Here is a 17,115-nt window from a genome sequence, read left to right as displayed (position 1 = left end):
AAAGATATCTTTCCATTTTCTGATATCCTCTTCAATCTCCTTTTTCAGAGTACTGTAATTTTTAGTGTATAAATCTTTTACTTCTTTTGTTAGATTGATTCCTAAGTATTTCATTTTTTTTGGATGCTATTATGAAGGGTGTGGTTTCCCCAATTTCTCTCTCAATAAATTTGTTGTTTGTGTACAAAAATGCTATTGATTTTTGAGTATTGACTTTATATCCAGCCACGCACCGGAATTTGGTTATTAACTTTTGGAGTTTTTGGGGTCTTCTATGTGTAGGGTATCATGTCATCTGTAAATAATGATAGTTTCACTGCTTCCTCCCCTATCCTTATTCCTTTTATTTCTCTCTTCTATCTAATTGCTCTAATTAGATAGAGAACCTTGTTGGGAATTAGATAGGGAACCTTGTTGGTCTCTTGTTGTACCCCAGAGAGAAACAGCAGTGGGTATGAGGAAAATAAAGGCAAAAGACAAGAGCTGGGTGAGGTGGAGGTGACCCCTTACCTGACTGATAAGAGGACTGACTTCAACAGTAAGTAAGAACACTTATTTTATACTCTTGCAAAGTTAGTATCATGAGAGGTAATGTTGCCTAGTGACTACTAGTGACTAATGACTGTAATTATCCAGGCAGGATGTCTTTCTGAAGATTGAGGTATCTCGACTGCTTGAGGCACTCTGGCTCTGTCCTGCCCTCACACATATGACCAATTTCCAGTTCCAGTGGCTCCCAACAGCTAATGTTTCCAGAACTGCATTGAAAAGGAGTGGTGATAGCAGACATCCTTGTCTTGTTCCTGATTTTAGAGTGAAAGTTTTCAGTTTTTGTCCATTTGGTATGATGTTGGTCATTGGTTTGTTATAGATGGCTTTGATCAGATTGGGATAAAGACCATGTATTCCAATTTTCTGTAAGGTTTTTGTCATGAATGAGTGCTGGACTTTATCAAAAGCCATTTCTGCCTCTATTGAGATTATCATGTGATTTTTGTTTCTGACTCTGATATGGTGTATTACATTTACCGACTTGCATATATTGAACCATCTCTGCATTTCTGGGATAAATCCCACATGATCATGGTGTACAACCTTCTTGATGATTTGTTGAATTCTGTTTGCTAGTATCTTATTGAGGATTTTGCATTTATGCTTATTAGAGAGATTTGCCTGTAGTTCTCTATTTTGGTTGTATCCTTCTCTGGTTTTGCTAGCAGGGTAATACCTGCCTCCAGGAAAGAGTTAGGGAGTATTGCTTCCCTTTCAATTTCATTAAGGAGTTTGAAGAGTATTGGTATTAGATCTTCTCTAAATTTCTTGAAGAATTCAAGAGTGAATCCATCAGGACCTGGGCTTTTCTTTGTTGGTAAGTTTTTAATTACATTTTTAATCTCATTAACTGATATTGGGTTATTCAGAATTTTTATATCTCTTGATTCAGCTTTGGTAATATGTATGTAATAGAAATACATTATGTAATAGGATATATATGTACTACATATGTATCTAGGAATCTGTCCATTTCTTCTGTGTTTTCCATCCTATGAGAGTAAAGATATTCAAAGTAGGTATTGATGATACTCTGAATTTCTACAGGATCTGTAGTGACTTCACCATTATCAATCTTCAATGCATGAATTTGAGTCTTTTCTTTCTTTTTTTTGATAAGGTTAGCCAAGGGTTTTTCAATTTTATTTATTTTCTCAAAGAACCAACTCTTTGATTCATTAATTCTTTGTATTGTTTTCTTGGTTTCCATTATGTTAATTTCTGCTCTGATCTTTATAATTTCCTCCCTTCTGTGGGGTTTGGGTTTGTCTTACTCTTGTTTTTCTGGAAGCTTGAGGTGTAACATTAGATTGCTTATTTGTGCTTGTTCTGTTTTCCTGATAGGAGAATTTACTGCTATAAATTTCCCTCTTAGAACTGCTTTTTTTTTTGTCTTTTTTTGAGACAGGGTCTTTCTATGCAATTCAGGCAGGCCTTGAGCTCACTTTGTAGCCCAGGCTGGCCTCGAACTTGCAATGATCCTCCTGCCTTAGGCTCTCAAGTGCTGGGATTACAGGTGTGCACCACCATGCCTGGCCTAGGACTGCTTTCATTGTGTCCCATAGGTTCTGGTATATTATGCCTGCATTCTCATTTAGTTGTAGATATTGTTTAATTTCTTCCTTTATTTCATCTGTGAACCATTGGTTGTTCAGAAGAGTATTATTTAATTTCCATGTATTTATGGAGTTTTTGCGGTTTCTTTTGCAATTAATTTCTAATTTCATTGCACTATTGTCAGATATTATGCATGGGATAATTTCAGTTCCTTTGTATTTACATAAGCGTGTTCTGTGGGCTAGTATATGGTCTATTTTAGGGAAAGTTCCATGTGCAGGTGAGAATAATGTGTATTCTGATGATGTTGGATGGAACAGTCTAAAAACATCTACTAAGTCCATTTATTCACAGGTTTGGTTCAGTTCTATTATTTTGTCACTGAGTTTTTGTCTAGTTGGTCTCTTTGTGACAATGGGTTATTGAGATCTCCTGTTATAATTGTGTTATTGCTTATTTGATTTTTCATGTCTATTAATAATTGTCTTATATAGTTGGGTGCTGCTGTATTTGGTGCATATAAAGTTGTGATTGTTATATCCTCCTCTTGAAGTTTCCCCTAACAAGTATGTAGCAGCTTTCTTTGTCCCTTTTGATCATTCTTGGTTTGAAGTTGACATTGCCTGCAAAAAGAATAGATACTCCTGCTTTTTTCTGGGTTCTGGTTACAAGGAAGATTGTTTTCCATCCTTTGATTTTCAGTCTATGAATTTCTTTTTGAGTTAAATGTGTTTCTAGTATACAGCATATTGTTGGATCTTGTTTCTTGATCTACTCTGCAAGTCTGTTTCTTTTGATTGGTGAATCTAGACCATTTACATTGATGGTTATAACTGGTATGTATTATCTTATATTAGTCATAGTATTTTCCTGCTTTGGTTCCCTGCTTTTCTCCTCTGTTTAATTGCTTGCAATGTCTAGGGGTTTCTTTCTATTGTTGTTCTTGGAATTGTGGTAATTTTTATCTCTGTCTAGAATATCTTTTAGTACTCTTTGTAGCATTGATTTGGTGTTCATAAATCTCTTGAGCTGTTCTTTGTCATGAAAGTATCTTATTTCTCCATTAATTTTGAAAAATAGTTTTGCAGGGTACATCAGTCTGGATTGGAAGTTCTTTTCTTTCAGGACTTGAAATACTTCACTCTAAGCTCTTCTTGACTTGAGGGTCTGTGTTGAGAAGTCTGCCATGATTCTGATGGGCTTTCCCTTATAGGTGCTCTGTTTCTTTTCTCTAACAGCTTTTAATATTTTGTTCTTGTGCTGAATTTGATTATTATATGTCTTGGTGTAGTTTTAATTTGGGCAGGAATGTTTGGAGTTAAAAATGCTTCATATATTTGTATGTCAATTTATCCACACTTGGGAAGTTTTCTGTCATTATTTCTCTGAAGAGTTTTTTATGTCATTTGTGCTGTCTCCAGCTTTCTCATTGACCCCAATCAATGTTATGTTACTCTTTGCTGTGTCTTGTACTGTTGGATTAATTTTTCATGGTCTCTTGCTAATTTTAAGATATCTTTCTTTTCATTATCACTGTCTGTAATTCTGTCTTCAAGATGTGAAATCCTATCCTGTCCTTCATTCAACCTGTGGCATATACGTTCAACAGAGGTTTTAATCTCCTGGCTTTCTATTTGCTTCTGTTTCATGAATTCCATTTCTTTCCTATGCTGGGCATTACTTGTTTCCATCATTTTTCTAAGCTCATCTGTTCTTTTATCTGTGCCTTCTCTAATATCTTTTATTTTAAGCATCATTCATTTCTGTACCTTAGAGATTATTTTCTCTATAGCCTTTTCCACTTACTTTTTCACTTCTGTTGCTACATTTCAGAAATTTCCAGTGTTTGATTTCCAATTTCATCTGTCTCCTTGAGTTCTGGGCTTGTCCTCAGTGGGCTGGAGGCAGCAGAGCCCAAAGGAGCATTTTGCTTCTGTGTCTTGTCATTTTCTAGTTTCTCTTTTATATTTTGTTTTCTATGTTGATACTTGCCAGTTTCTTATGATATATAGCTTTATCTCTAGTATTTAGGTTTCCCTAGAGGGTGTCTGTTCTTCAGGGGTGTCTTCTAGATGTAGGTGGTTTCTTACAGCTATCGCAAGGCCCTGGCTTCCCAATTGTAAAGGATGCAAGATTACTATTTAGCTCAGCTCCTAATCCTTCGATCCTGGGATACGGTAGTAATTATGACCTCATACAGTCACAGTGTTATCATACAGGGGAGAAAAAGTGTTTATAACATGTATGACATCCTGGCTAAAGTAGTCCAATTAGTAATAACAATAAGTGCAGCTTAACTGCTGATAAACTATGGTAACCATTAACCTTTTACCTCTGACCATGGGAGTAAACTCTAAAATTATATAACAAAATCAAACATATACTGTGCACTTGTATGCGGTGATTTCCTGTGATTTGACCCTTCTGTTGGGAGCAGGGGGCTTAAGATATTTAGGGGATAGGCTAAAGTGATGAGTGAGGTCAAATATAGTAGAGTCAGGGCTGGAAATTAAAGGTTGATCACCCAAGACTGGGAAACTGGAGGACACAGGAGGGAAAGAATAAAATAGAATACAAAGGAGTAGCCAGAAAGGGCAGAGACAGTGTTTATTCACTTGAAAGTTTAAATTCAAGAAGTAGTTGAGGAGAGAAAGTGAATCTATAGAAGCGAATGAAAAAAGGGTAAGAAACCTAAGCACTGAAAAAAGAAGGGAAAAAGAGAATGAAAATGAACCGAAGGAAAAAAGAAAGAAAAAGGAGATGAGAGAAAAATAGAAAAAGGTAAAATAAAACCCCAATACAAAAATAACTACCAAATATAGAAGAAAACAAGATGACATTCAATCAGACAGGAGAGGGAGATCCAATCAGACAAGGGAGAATGAAAGTAGTGAGGTACCTCTGGTGCTTACAGTTCTGTGACAGTGTCCGTATTTAATCCCAGAAAGTGTTGGGTGTGGAGCTTATCTTGCCCTCTGGATGTGGGCCTGGGACTGGACTTCTGCTGGTGGAGTTCTCTGGAATTAAACCACGGGCTCCTTGCTGCTGTGTCAGACACTTCTACACTGCTGGTCTCACCAGTTACTCTACCCTTCAAAGTCGTGTGTGTGCTTGTGTACCTGGGACCCTGCTGTTCTCCTGGGTCTCAGGTCTTGGGGTTCCTGTCAGTACTTTGCTCTCAGGCCCTACCATTCCACAGAGGGAATGGAGAGATCGCTGGGTGCAGACTCACTCTGCTTGCAGGCCCCATTGTCCCACAGAGGGCTTGAGTTTATTTTTTAATTCAGAACGGACTTGCTGTTGCTGACAGGCATGGAAGAGCTGGAGCAAGAGTCTTCCTTCATCTTCTCCCTACAGGGCCAGAAGTTACCACTCAGGCATCACTCCCTCCACAAATCTCTGCCCTCTGCGCTGCACTCAGCAGAGCCCGCAGGAGCTGAGCCTCATGGCCGTTTTAAAGTCTAGTTTGCAAAGCAGCCTGGTGATGGGCTTTCTGAGGACCCTCTGCCTCCTGGGCCACCTCCTCCATTCGTGCTTCTGCTCACCTGAGTGGTGCTGCAGGGGAGGCTCAGGACCGACTGGAGAAAGGAAATCAAGCTGGGGATGGGGCGCTGATTCGCAGGAGCCCCAGGGCTCTGTACCTCGAGTGTCCTGTGTTCTCACCAAGCCCTTTTCTCTCCCAGTTCCTGGAATCCTGGGTCCCAGACCATCAGCCCTGTCACATCTGCACATGCCTCAGCGGGCGGAGGATCAACTGCACAGCTCAGCCCTGCCCCACAGCCCGAGGTGAGCGAGCCTCTGCCAGGCGTCCCCAGCCCCGTTTCCCACATGGCAGGCTAGGTCTCCACGAGGTACAGGGAGCTGGTTTCCTTGACCAGCCTGTGGTTTCCCTCGCTGGAATCAGGGTCCCATCCTACACCTGGAGTAGACACTCTCAGATCTAGCTCTGCCCCTCTGTCCCTACCCTGCACCAGCCTCAGAGTCCCCCAGGATAAATTTGAAGGTGTCAGATAGGGCACACTAGGGAGATTCATTTTGTCCTGGTCTGAATGAGAGCATGTGAAAGCCTTTTCTGGACTGCATCGTTATTTCTCTCTCTGACTTTCGTGGCCGTGCTCCTCTTGCAGCTCCCACATGTGGCCCATGTGAAGTGGCCCGGCTCCGCCAGAGTGGAAAACAGTGCTGTCCAGAGTATGAGTGTGGTAAGTGTCCTGACCCGCCTGCTGCTCCAGGGCCCACAGCCCAGGCCAGCCCCCGGCACAGGGGGTGGGCAAGGGCTGGTAGACTTCAAACAAATCTCCACAATGTGGGGTTATCTTCTAGAAAAACTGTAGAGTATTACATGCAAAGTTTAAGAGCATCCGTAAGGTCTGAGGATAGAGCTTGGTAGTGGTGCACTGCCTGGCCTGTGTGTGGCCCTGGGTTCCATCTGTACCACCAATAAATAAGTAAGTAAGTAAGTACATAAATAATAAAAAACTAGAGGTGGTTACTGGATGCTGCAGAGGTTTATAGAAGAAAAAAGTCGACCTCAGGTGACCCATTTTCCTTTCTAATAAGATTTCAAGGATACTAGGTGTGGAGGAAGACATGCATGGGTTGCCTTGATTTCAGAGGGTTACGTGATAGGCCTGCCAACTACGAAGTGCACGGTGGGGTGACTAATGGTGCAATTCAGTGAGCTCAGAACAGACGGGATGGCGGACAGGGAATCTAGAACACGCTCATCCTTGTCCTGTTGAATGTATTCGTTAATTGTTTGGAAGAAGATACAAGGCATAGGCTTTCTGGTGATGCTGATCTTCAAGGGAGAGTCAGTAGACCAAGGGAAAGTCCAGTGATCTACAGAAGACTTCAGTAATCTGAGAAATGTACTTATGCTGATAGAATTCAACAGAAATCAACAGAACTCTCATAGAGGAGGGAGACCTGATTTGAGAACAATTTTATAAAGTAGGTCTTAGAATGTTTAGCAGTGGAGAGACCTGGAGGGGCCCTTTAACTCAAGCCCCCCGTTTTATAGATGTTATTAAATTCATGTAAAGTGTTTTATAAAATCCTCAGATTAACACAATAAAGTAGAGTTCCTGCCTTACAGAAGAAGGAGGTGTGATCTAGCTTAGCTGAGATCTGGAAGTCCCAGGAGATGATAAGAATAATCAGTATGATCTTAACATATGACATCTCTATCTATCTATCTATCTATCTATCTATCTATCTATCTATCATCTATCATCTATCTATCTATCATCTATCTATCTATCTCATCCATCCATCCATTCATCCATCCTATTACTTCCATTCCTATTCTTTCTCCTGTCTCTATTGATCACCACCATCTACCTAAAGCAGTAGACATCTACGTGAATAGGAATCAGGGTCCTTCTCAAAGGGAATGAAGAGTGACCTCCCTGAGCTCAGTGTGGTTCCTGTCTTTCCTGGCCCTCAGTGTGTGAGCCGATGAGCTGCAACCTTCCCCCAGTGCCTCCCTGTGAAGGAGGGCTCCAGCCTACCCTGACCAACCCTGGCGAGTGCAGACCCATTTTCACCTGTGGTAAGGCCTCTGTGGGGACAGGGGTGGGGGTGTCCATGCTCTTCTGGCCTAGGGAAGGTGTCTTCCTTCTTGGGGACCTAGTTGAAGATCATTTCCTTGCTCATTTCCCAGTCAGCTGAATCTGAGTTTGGGGTATATTTGGGACAGAAGGGTTAAAGTCACACTCAAGTCAAACCCTCCCTGCTGCACACAGCTGCAAGTGTTCCAGACGTGGGCACAGCTGAAAGGAGTAAGAAGCACTTGGGTTGGGGAGAGGAAAGCTCCAGACCCAGCCTGTATTAGTCAGTTGTCTATCATCAGAACAAAACACTCAACACTCACAACCTGCAAGAGGAGAGGTTTATTTTCCCTCATGGTTTCAGTGGATACAGTTCTTGGTTGAATGGCATGGTGGAAGGACATGGTAGAGAAAAATTGCTTACTTCCTGTCAGCTGGAAGAAGATAGAGGGAGAGAAAAGACTAGAGAGAGGGAGACAGGGGGAGAAGGAGAGAGGGGGAGAGGGGGAGAGTGGGAGAAGGAGACAGGGAGAGGGCGGAGGGGATGGGGAGAGGGAGGGAGGGACAAGAATGCACTCTTACAGGTCAGGCCCCCAGTGACTTGCCTGTTCTGGCCAGGCCCCACCTCCTCACAGCACATTCTGCTGTGGACCCGGCGTGAATGAATCCGCAATGAGTACATCTCCCCTGTGATCCACTCACTCAAGAGCCCCACCTATGAGCGTGAGACTTTGGGGGACATGCTGGGTCTCAACCATGACACTGCATTTACTCCTGTGCTCCCCCTGCCATCGAGGAAAAATGCGTTCCCTTAGTTTGTCTTCATCAATGGATCTTATGCCCAAACAAACCTAACAGGTTTCTTTCCTTCTTTAGGGTTATATTTTAACCACTAAATACTATACTCTTGAGCATAAGATTGAAATACAGTAAGACATGGCAAGAAATGGGATTCTGTGTTTAGCTACTGAGAGTGTGGGATCTGTATAAGTCAAGAACACTTCTTGTCCTGTTGATTTGGAATCTCACTTGCGTTCCTCAGTGCAGAACTTCAAGGGTAGGAGGGGAGCACACTGTAATAGAAGGAAGTTGGAAATAAGAGGTAAAGGACATAGGGGTGGGCTTGGCATTTATAAAATGACATTGTGAATTTGACAAGATTTCTGGCAGCCTTTTGTTCCACATCAGAGGACCAAAAACTGTAAGGTATTGTTCTCGGTCTAGAAGTGGGGACAAGACCACACCAGCTGCCAGCGTGTTAACGTGCGACATTTTCATGAGGTGTGCCCAGGCCCCTCAGGGCTTCAGCACCTTCCACGCCATGTGGCTCAGAGTCAGAGGCTGGATGCACCCTGCCTCCTCCAGGTGCCCTTGGCAGGTGACAGGCAGGGACCCCACAGCCTTCCCGGCTCCTCTGGGAGAACTAGCTTCACACTCCTCCTTTTCACGCATGTCCTTACTTCTCCGCAGACTAAACTGCTTTTTTGCTATAGATGAGTATCATCCCAGCCCTGAGCTGACAGGATGTGTGTATGTGACTTAACCTCCTGGCTCTGGGCTTCTTGAACCCCTGTGTCATAGCCAAATCCTCACAAGCCCTGGCTGAGTGCAGCGCCCAGGGTGGCAGCACCGAGGGCATCAGCCTGTGCTGCGCTCAGCCTGCAGGAGGGAGGAGTGCAGGACAGCGCCCCCGCCCACATGCCCCCCGCACCGGACACCCACCCTGCGCAAGACCCAGTGCTGTGAAGAGTACGAGTGTGCCTGCAGTTGTGTCAACTCCACGGTGAGCTGCCCGCTTGGGTACCTGGCCTCGACGGTCACCAACGACTGTGGCTGCACCACGACCACCTGCCTCCCTGACAAGGTAGGGACTGCTCAAGTCTGGCTGGATGATGGCCAGATACCTGCCTCTCTCTGAGCATCTGCACCGGCCCAGGCTCCCTGCTGCCTGACCCATGTGCTTCGTGGTTGGGGGTGGGCAGTCAGCATCCCATCTGGTCCAAGAGGAACTACAGGTGACTGAAAAGAATTTATGGTGAATGTAATCATCATGGCTGGGTGCTCAGGTTGCAATCACTGTATGTATCTATTTTATTTTTAGATTGGCTAAGGAAATAATATGATTACATAAGAATTATTTAGAGATCAGTCAGTAATTCACTCATTTGTTAATTGCTAGCAATTCATCTACCTATTCAATAATGTTTACTGAACAACTACTATGTTCTAACAGAAAGGTACTGACTGGGTTAGATGCTGTGGGAGAGATGGAAGATGTGGTCACTGCCTATGATTTTGTTAGTATATATGACACTAGCTTGTGAGCAAACTAGAGTGCAGACGACAGGCTTCTGGTGGGAGACCCACGAAGATAACCTGTCATAAAAGACTGAGTTGGTGCGCTGGAGGAGGTGACAGAGACTGGGAAGGGGCGGGGAAACATTGGTGAGTGGGTCTTGAGTTGAGGCTGAATTCCAAGCAGGATGACCTGAGCACAGTTAGAGCTTCCGGACTGAGGGCGGATGGCAGAGTAGCCACAATGCTCTTCCCTTGGAGCCCACTGGGCGGGACTCGGAACTCATTTGCTGCAGACCGGGTTCCATCCGGATGCTTTTCCAGCACACAGCTGGTGGAGAAGCGGACTCAGGATCAGGAGGCAACAGTTGCTGCCCCTGCTCACATCTCTGTTCTCTTACTCCTCTTCTGGCCTGCTTCCTTCTTGCCCTTTTTATCTATTCATTTTTTCAATGTCATTTTAATGTAGAGCAACCTCACTCCCATGTTTTGTGCTTTTGATTATTGGACAGGCTGGGTCATTTGTCCTTGAGAATATTACTGACAGATTCTTTGGCCTCTTGCTTTAAGTGTCCCCATCCCTGTCATGTGTGAGCCTCAAGGGGACACACATGTATGCCCCTGCCCAGTCCACTCCTGAGGGCTGGCTGGGGTGGCTTCCGAGTGGGAGGACATTGCTGTGTCTGAGAACGTGGGTGCAGCTTCCGTGCAATATGGGAGTTAAATGTACTGAGGCAGAAACAAACCGGGCCAAGGCAGCCAGAGTGTTGTATCCAGGCCTGTGGACTGCGATGGACTCACAAGGGGCCATCTGCAGGGTGGCCTGGGGCACAAGGAAGGGAAGAGGACAAAGACACTTCATGTGCATCCTTCCATGTAGGCAGAAGCCACAGTGGGTTTTATTATTGTCACACTCCCAGCACCAGCCAAGCTTCCACATAAACAGTAGCCTCAGTGTGAGCAGAACTCACTCATTCCTGGAAACCTCGTGTCCACAGGTGTGTGTCCACCATGGCACTGTGTACCCTGTGGGCCAGTTCTGGGAGGAAGGCTGCAATGTGTGCACTTGCACGGACACGGAGGATGCGGTGATGGGCCTGCGCGTGGTCCAGTGCTCCAGGAAGCCCTGTGAAGACAGCTGTCAGATGGTGAGCGGGGGACCGGGGGGAGGGTGCTTATGCTGGAGCCACAGGGTTGGGAAGTAGGGGAAGGGCACGCAGGAAAGGACAGGAAGTTCCTTTAGTAACGCCTGGTTCAAAGCCCTGTAGAGGGAAACAGGAAAGAGGAAGATAGGGCTGGGCAAACAACATGAAGTGTGAGAAAAGGATTACTGTGTCACACCCTGCAGTTCAAGCCTTGGCTAATGGTTATGCCTGCTGTAGGGCTGTGGGTTCCAGAGAGCAGGCAGAGTTGGTTTCAGCAGACACGGAGAGGATTAAATGTCAAGAGAAGTCCTGGCTTTTTCCTTCTCTGTTCTCCCTTTGGACCCACCTTAGCCTAGCTCTAGAAGCCTCACTTTCTCTCAATTTTCTATGACTGTCCAGTTTCAATGCGTGATAGTGTTTCTGCACAGATGAGTGAGTTTCAAAACACATTTAAAATTTGTGGCCCAGAAGGCATAATCAGTGTCCCCCAAATTCTGTTTGTAGTAGTTTGCCCTGAAGGTTCCCGATTCTCACACACTGAAGACAGCTCAGTCCCTAGAAGAAAGCAACAGTCTTCCAGGAGAATTTTGGATCAGGTTCTGCTGCTGGCTTAATGCTGATATTATTACATTTTTATCACTGTCATGGTGAAAGACGAGTCACTAGGAGAGGGAAGGATGCACACCTTGTGGTTGCTTTTGCAAATGTTGGCAGCAGAGTCCATGCTCGTGATGCTGCCTTGGAGGTGTATGGGGTGATGGCAGAAGGGAGGGAGGGGCTGGTAGGCAATTCAGGAACAGCAGAGCCATTCAGTCTATCTGCTCTTCCACCTGAGTCGCTGGTGCTGCAAGAGAGTGGAATTGCCAGGCACCCCTGGGAGGAGAGGGTGCTGTGCACTCCACATGTGCCTTCTGGGAAGACTTCCATTATCTTCCACAGGCCGTGACTTGCTGTCAAAGAAAGAGGGGTCACTGAAATAAAATTGACACACAAGGTATTTTGTATCAGGAGGGAATTTTGATTGCCAAGAATAGAACCCTCTCAAGCTAGGTGAAATAAAAAGGGGATTTAAGGAAAAGACAGAGGAATCTTGCTGAGAGAAAGAGAAGGAAATATGGCTGGGCAGCAGGGCTGTATGACCTTTCTCTCCATTTGTCCCGTGCTGGCTGCCTCTTCTCTCTCTCTATACCCTGCAGCCCCTCGATGCAGGCCAGCTTCTGCTGGGAACATGGTATGCTTTCTTGCCAACTTCATTTACACACAGCTTTACGGAATCTAGCTCCTGCTAGACGTTAGTGCTGCTTAATTGGGAAACCAGTGAAAAGAGACGGAGAAGACAGTAAGGAGAAGGACCTGAGATGTGTATTCTGATAGGACACGCAAGCACACACATAAGCTGGAGGGTTTGGAGGAGTTCGGGAAAAGAAAAAGAGACGAGAGTGTATGATGAGCCCTGGTCGTGCAGCAGAAACATGGGGCTACTGGGGCTGTGGAGGGGAATCTTCGGAAGAAGGAAATTTGGTGGCATGGCAAGGAGGAGCATCTGAGCATGAGAAGTTGATGCACTGTTTGTGATCAAGGTATCTGTTCTTGATACTGACATTGTGTCCCGGAAGACAAAAAGAACATGCACATCCAGCTCACTCAGCACTTTTAGTGAAGCTTGCAGAAGTGACACTGAAGATCTAAAGGCAACAATATTCTCTTCAGGCTTCCCAGGGGGCCTTGAGTCTTCTATGGCATTGTATGTGTTCTGCCTCAGTGTGGAGCAGAAGCTATGTAGATTGTCTCATCCTAATTTGTTGGTTCCTCCATGGTGCCTAGCACCTCACTGGTACACAATAAGTGCCTTGAATCTCAGTTGATAGAAGGCTGGGGACAGCTCACTGCGCACTGCTGTGACGTGGGTAGAGTTGTCAATAGGTCCCACAGAGACGCTGTGAACTTAAGCTAAGTCTCCAGAGGGGTTGTGCCTCCCCAGAGGGGAGGTGGTGTTGCGTGCCTCTCCTGATGTGGCTCTACCTGGGCATGTGCTTGGGGAGCCCTGTAGGCTCGGCATGCATACCACCCTAAATGGCCATGGTTATTCCTTAGCTTCTAAGGCTACAGCTGTGAGCTGAAGCCTTGGCCTGGGTTCTTTGCTCTTGGCTCCTGGGACAATCACCCTATCATTGTCTTTTGTCATTGTTGATTCTTTGTACATGGCTTTTCAGCAAAGAGTTCCCACCCAAGTTGCTAATACTTTGACCACATTGGAAGACTTCCAAGAGGCAAGATGGGCTGACACACTCCATGCTGGGAGGGTCCCTGCTGGGCTCTCTATTCCTCACTTGTCTCAGTTTTCCTTTGTAAAGAGTGCTGTACCCCTACGTTGCTAGGCAGCTGTAAAGTAACTTGTAGGGGAAGCCTGCTTCTGCAGAGGGGTGTGTTAGCTTCCTGTTGCTATGACAAAACATTCTGAGATAATAAGGTTAAAGGTAGGAAAGGTTGATTTAGGTTCACGGTTTCAGAGATTTCTGTCCATGGTCAGTTGGCCCTGCTGCTTTTGGTTCTCTGATGGGACAAGGAACATGTGGTGGAGCCAAGCAGTTCCCCTCATGGCAGCTGGGAAGCAGACAGAGAGAGACAGAGAGAGACAGAGAGAGACAGAGAGAGAGAGAGAGAGACAGAGAGAAATAGAGGGCCTGGAGTCCCCACATTACCTCCAAGGGCACAACCCCAGTGACTAACTTCCTTTCACTAGGAGCTACTTCTTAAACCTTTGCCACCTCCAGATGGAGCCACAGGCAGGGGGTCAGACCTTCCACATGTGGGCCTTGGGCATGTTTAAGATCCCACCATCGTCAGGGCTGCGCTCTGGGTACTCATCTGGTCGGGGCTCAGGCCTGTTAGAGCAGAGGTGAGGGCCCAGGCGCCATAGTCAGTGAGGAGCCCTACATTTGGCCTCAGCAGAGGTCAGGTTAGTTAGCTGCTTCATGTGAGCCTGGGATGTCTTCAGTGCTCTTATGGACCGGACCTTGGTCTCCGGGCAGAACCTGCCAGAGGCAGGCCTGGTCTCTTCCGGTGGAGGAGACACGGCTTGGTGTCTCAGTGGTGGATGCTTCCGAGCCACTTCTTGGCATGGCTCTGAGGCCAGTGCACAGCAAAGACGAGCCTGTCCAGCCCAGCTGTCTCAGCCATTCCCAGGGCTCAGTGCGCGAAGCACAGATGAGAGCACCCACGTCCTAGCTGCTCCCCTCCTTACTGTGTTTTCTTCTGTTTTCCAGGGCTTTACCTACGTCCTCCACGAAGGCGAGTGCTGTGGAAGGTGCCTGCCCTCCGCCTGTGAGCTGCGTGCTGGGTCGCCGCGGGGTGACTTAGGGTCTTTCTGGAAGAGTGTAGGTCTGGGCCTGGGGGTGGAGGAGGGGAGGAGGACAGTGATTTACCAGCTTGAAATCTGTTCTGTGCTTCAGTGTTTGCCTTGCTTTCATTTTACTCTCTGCCTTTTGCTTTCCTCACAGGGAGTTTAGTCAGGCTGTCCATATCGGGTTCCACCTGGGATCGCTCGACCCCTTAGGAACTAGTTAAGGCGGCCTCGGATTTTCCCATTTGGTGGGTTTTGTGAGACGCCCAATACCCTCCCTGAGAGGTGTGCGAACTCCAAGGGATCTGTGGTCTCCTGTTCACTCAGGAATCTGAGGTCACGCTTCCCCTGTGTGCTTGGCTTGTGGGAAGCCCTTGCCATCCTGCATGTGCTGTGTACCTGGCGCCCCTCCAAAGCTGCCCTGCCTGCAAGTACTGCTCTGCACCACGTCAGCCTGGGGCTCAGACCTTAGCACTGATGCCTATCGATGCCTCCCTGATGGTTTAGGGAGGTGGAGAAATGCATAACCTAGAGAAGCAAACAACAGTTCTGGTCCCAAAGTCCTTCGGGAATCTGGGCAGGTTCAGGTATAGCATTGGACCATGTTGCTGGCCCCGGTCGGTCTTCTCTCACCAGCCACATTCCTTTTCCTAAGGCAGCATGCCAGCTGCCTCTGCTTTGCCTGCAGGTGCTCACCTTAACTCTGGGTGCTTACAAAGCCATTTTCCTAAACACAGAGGATTCCCTCCTTGGAATTTTAGTGCCCCTGTGTCTGAATAAGAGCAGTGCTCTGATCAGAAGGATAAAGTGCAAAGTTCTGGCAGCCTCAGGGGCAGTGCTAGGACTGTCTCCTTCAGGAAGACGGAGTGTACTGTATTTGGCTTTCTAGAGAGGAAGGTGGAGGGTTAACTGGCGGCCCCATCTTCTGTCCAGGGTCCTTGCCTTTCTCTTCAGCAGAGATAACTGAATGACTCATGAGTTTTTCATATGTGTTTCCACTTTCCCTTGTGGAATCTAAGTTACCTGTTTATTTCTCTTCCTTGTGTTCCCTTTTCGTTGTTCAGCTTCCTATCCTCCCTTTGAGCCTGAGCAAAAGGCCAGGTCAGACCAGAGCCTGTTCTGTCCTGGTGAGGGTGAGTGCTGGTCTGTGGAGGCTCAGTAATCCTGCCCCGCCTGTCTCTCAGCACCCTCTGGGCTCACGCTGCCTCGCCCACATCAGTGTTCACAGAACACCAGGCCACCTGAAGTCTCCATCTTACCTGCAGGGTTTGGGTGTCAGCAGTGGCTCCGGCAATGGGAATATATCAGGGACCAGCAGGGCGATGTCCAAGGTCTTAGTAACAGATCCAATGGCCAGGGCTTAGCCAGTGCTGTGGCAGGAAAGCTTGGTCCTGGCGAGCTGGAGTGGGAGGGAAAGAGAATGGCCACAGGGGTCTTGGTGTCTTCTGCTGCTCAGCTGGAATGAGGAGAAAGTGAACAGGAAGCGAGAGAGGTAGGTCAGGGGCCAAGAAGAGCAGTGAGCAGCTGTTGATGTGTCTGGATGCTATCTGCATGCATGTCCTGGCTCTAACTCATCTTCCAAGTCCGTGGTCCCGGGCTCCTTCAGTTCTCTGCCATGCAGCCAGCCTTTGAGGACAAGATACGTACTGTAAGCCCAGATGCTCCAGTGACAGACTGGAGAGCCCCAGGAGTCTAGGAGCAATGCACCCAGGCTCTGGCTACCTCCCACCTTCCCATGCAAGTGGGCAGTAGCATAAGGTAGAAATGGCTGAGCCTACTCTGCCTCCCCTCTCTGCTAGCCCACACTGCTGCTTGAGACTCTGAGCTCAGCCTAGGGCCACTACTGGGGATGGCAGGTGCGTCCCCTGGCTTCCCTAAGGTGCACATTCAGGTGCCTGAAGAAGGTGGCACGGGGATCCATGCCTCTGAGCCAGGGTCTTGCTTAGGCTGACTTTGACCCCTACTTGCTGTGGAGCTCACTGAGAGGAGCCTGGTCATTCTCTCTATGTGTGCAACTGGGGTGCTGGGTGAACCCCCACGGCCTGTGCAGCTCCCTGAGAACAGCATGTGGCCTTGGGCTCTGGCCCCAGCTCTGTCCGCCACTTTTGTCCCTGGCGCTGTGCAGGTCGGCTCCCACTGGGCCTCTCTGGAGGACCCCTGCCTCATCAACGAATGCGTCCGAGTGAAGGAGGAGGTCTTCGTACAGCAGAGGAACGTCTCCTGCCCCCAGCTGAATATGCCTACCTGCCCCCCAGGCTTTCAGCTGAGCTGCAGGACCGTGGAGTGTTGCCCCAGCTGTCACTGTGGTGAGACCCACTGGGCTGGGCCTGGACCCACCTGTAAGCTTCTCTTTCCTCTCCTAGCTCCTGAATTCTTTGCCTCTTTGGCAACTCAAGGAAAATGGGCAGGATCAAAATCTTTCCATCTGTTCCTAATGCATGTGTGAGTAAGCAGACAAAGAGAAAAATATAACAATTTCCCTAAGGGCACCGTGGGCCCAGCTCTGGCCTGATGGTTTGATGATCTGACCACTATGTCATGCCCACTGGAGTGGTAGGCCTGAGTTCCACCCCAAGCATCTCTGGCTCTGGGGACCACCTTTTCAACCATGCTGTGTTGCTCTGCGGGGAAGGGTGTTCCAGCGGCCGCTTCCCACCCTGCTGGGAACAGT

The 17,115-nt window shown here is 47.1% G+C and overlaps 1 protein-coding gene across 2 annotated transcripts in view; it reads left to right on the top strand.

The window, feature by feature from the left end:
• The window catches only part of Vwf (von Willebrand factor), a 153,119-nt gene that overhangs the window by 118,749 nt on the left and 17,255 nt on the right, over window positions 1-17,115 (top strand). For both annotated transcript variants that reach the window (XM_005378755.2, XM_005378754.1), the window contains 7 exons: window positions 5,793-5,895; window positions 6,237-6,311; window positions 7,559-7,663; window positions 9,320-9,525; window positions 10,955-11,104; window positions 14,368-14,478; window positions 16,570-16,750. In XM_005378755.2, the coding sequence (XP_005378812.1) occupies window positions 5,793-5,895; window positions 6,237-6,311; window positions 7,559-7,663; window positions 9,320-9,525; window positions 10,955-11,104; window positions 14,368-14,478; window positions 16,570-16,750 (931 nt within the window). The remainder of the gene's footprint in view (window positions 1-5,792; window positions 5,896-6,236; window positions 6,312-7,558; window positions 7,664-9,319; window positions 9,526-10,954; window positions 11,105-14,367; window positions 14,479-16,569; window positions 16,751-17,115) is intronic.

Source organism: Chinchilla lanigera, unplaced genomic scaffold (assembly GCF_000276665.1).
Source record: "Chinchilla lanigera isolate Chin_1 unplaced genomic scaffold, ChiLan1.0 scaffold00012, whole genome shotgun sequence".
NCBI classification, from domain to species: domain Eukaryota; kingdom Metazoa; phylum Chordata; class Mammalia; order Rodentia; family Chinchillidae; genus Chinchilla; species Chinchilla lanigera.
This window is presented reverse-complemented; position numbering and strand designations above follow the sequence as displayed.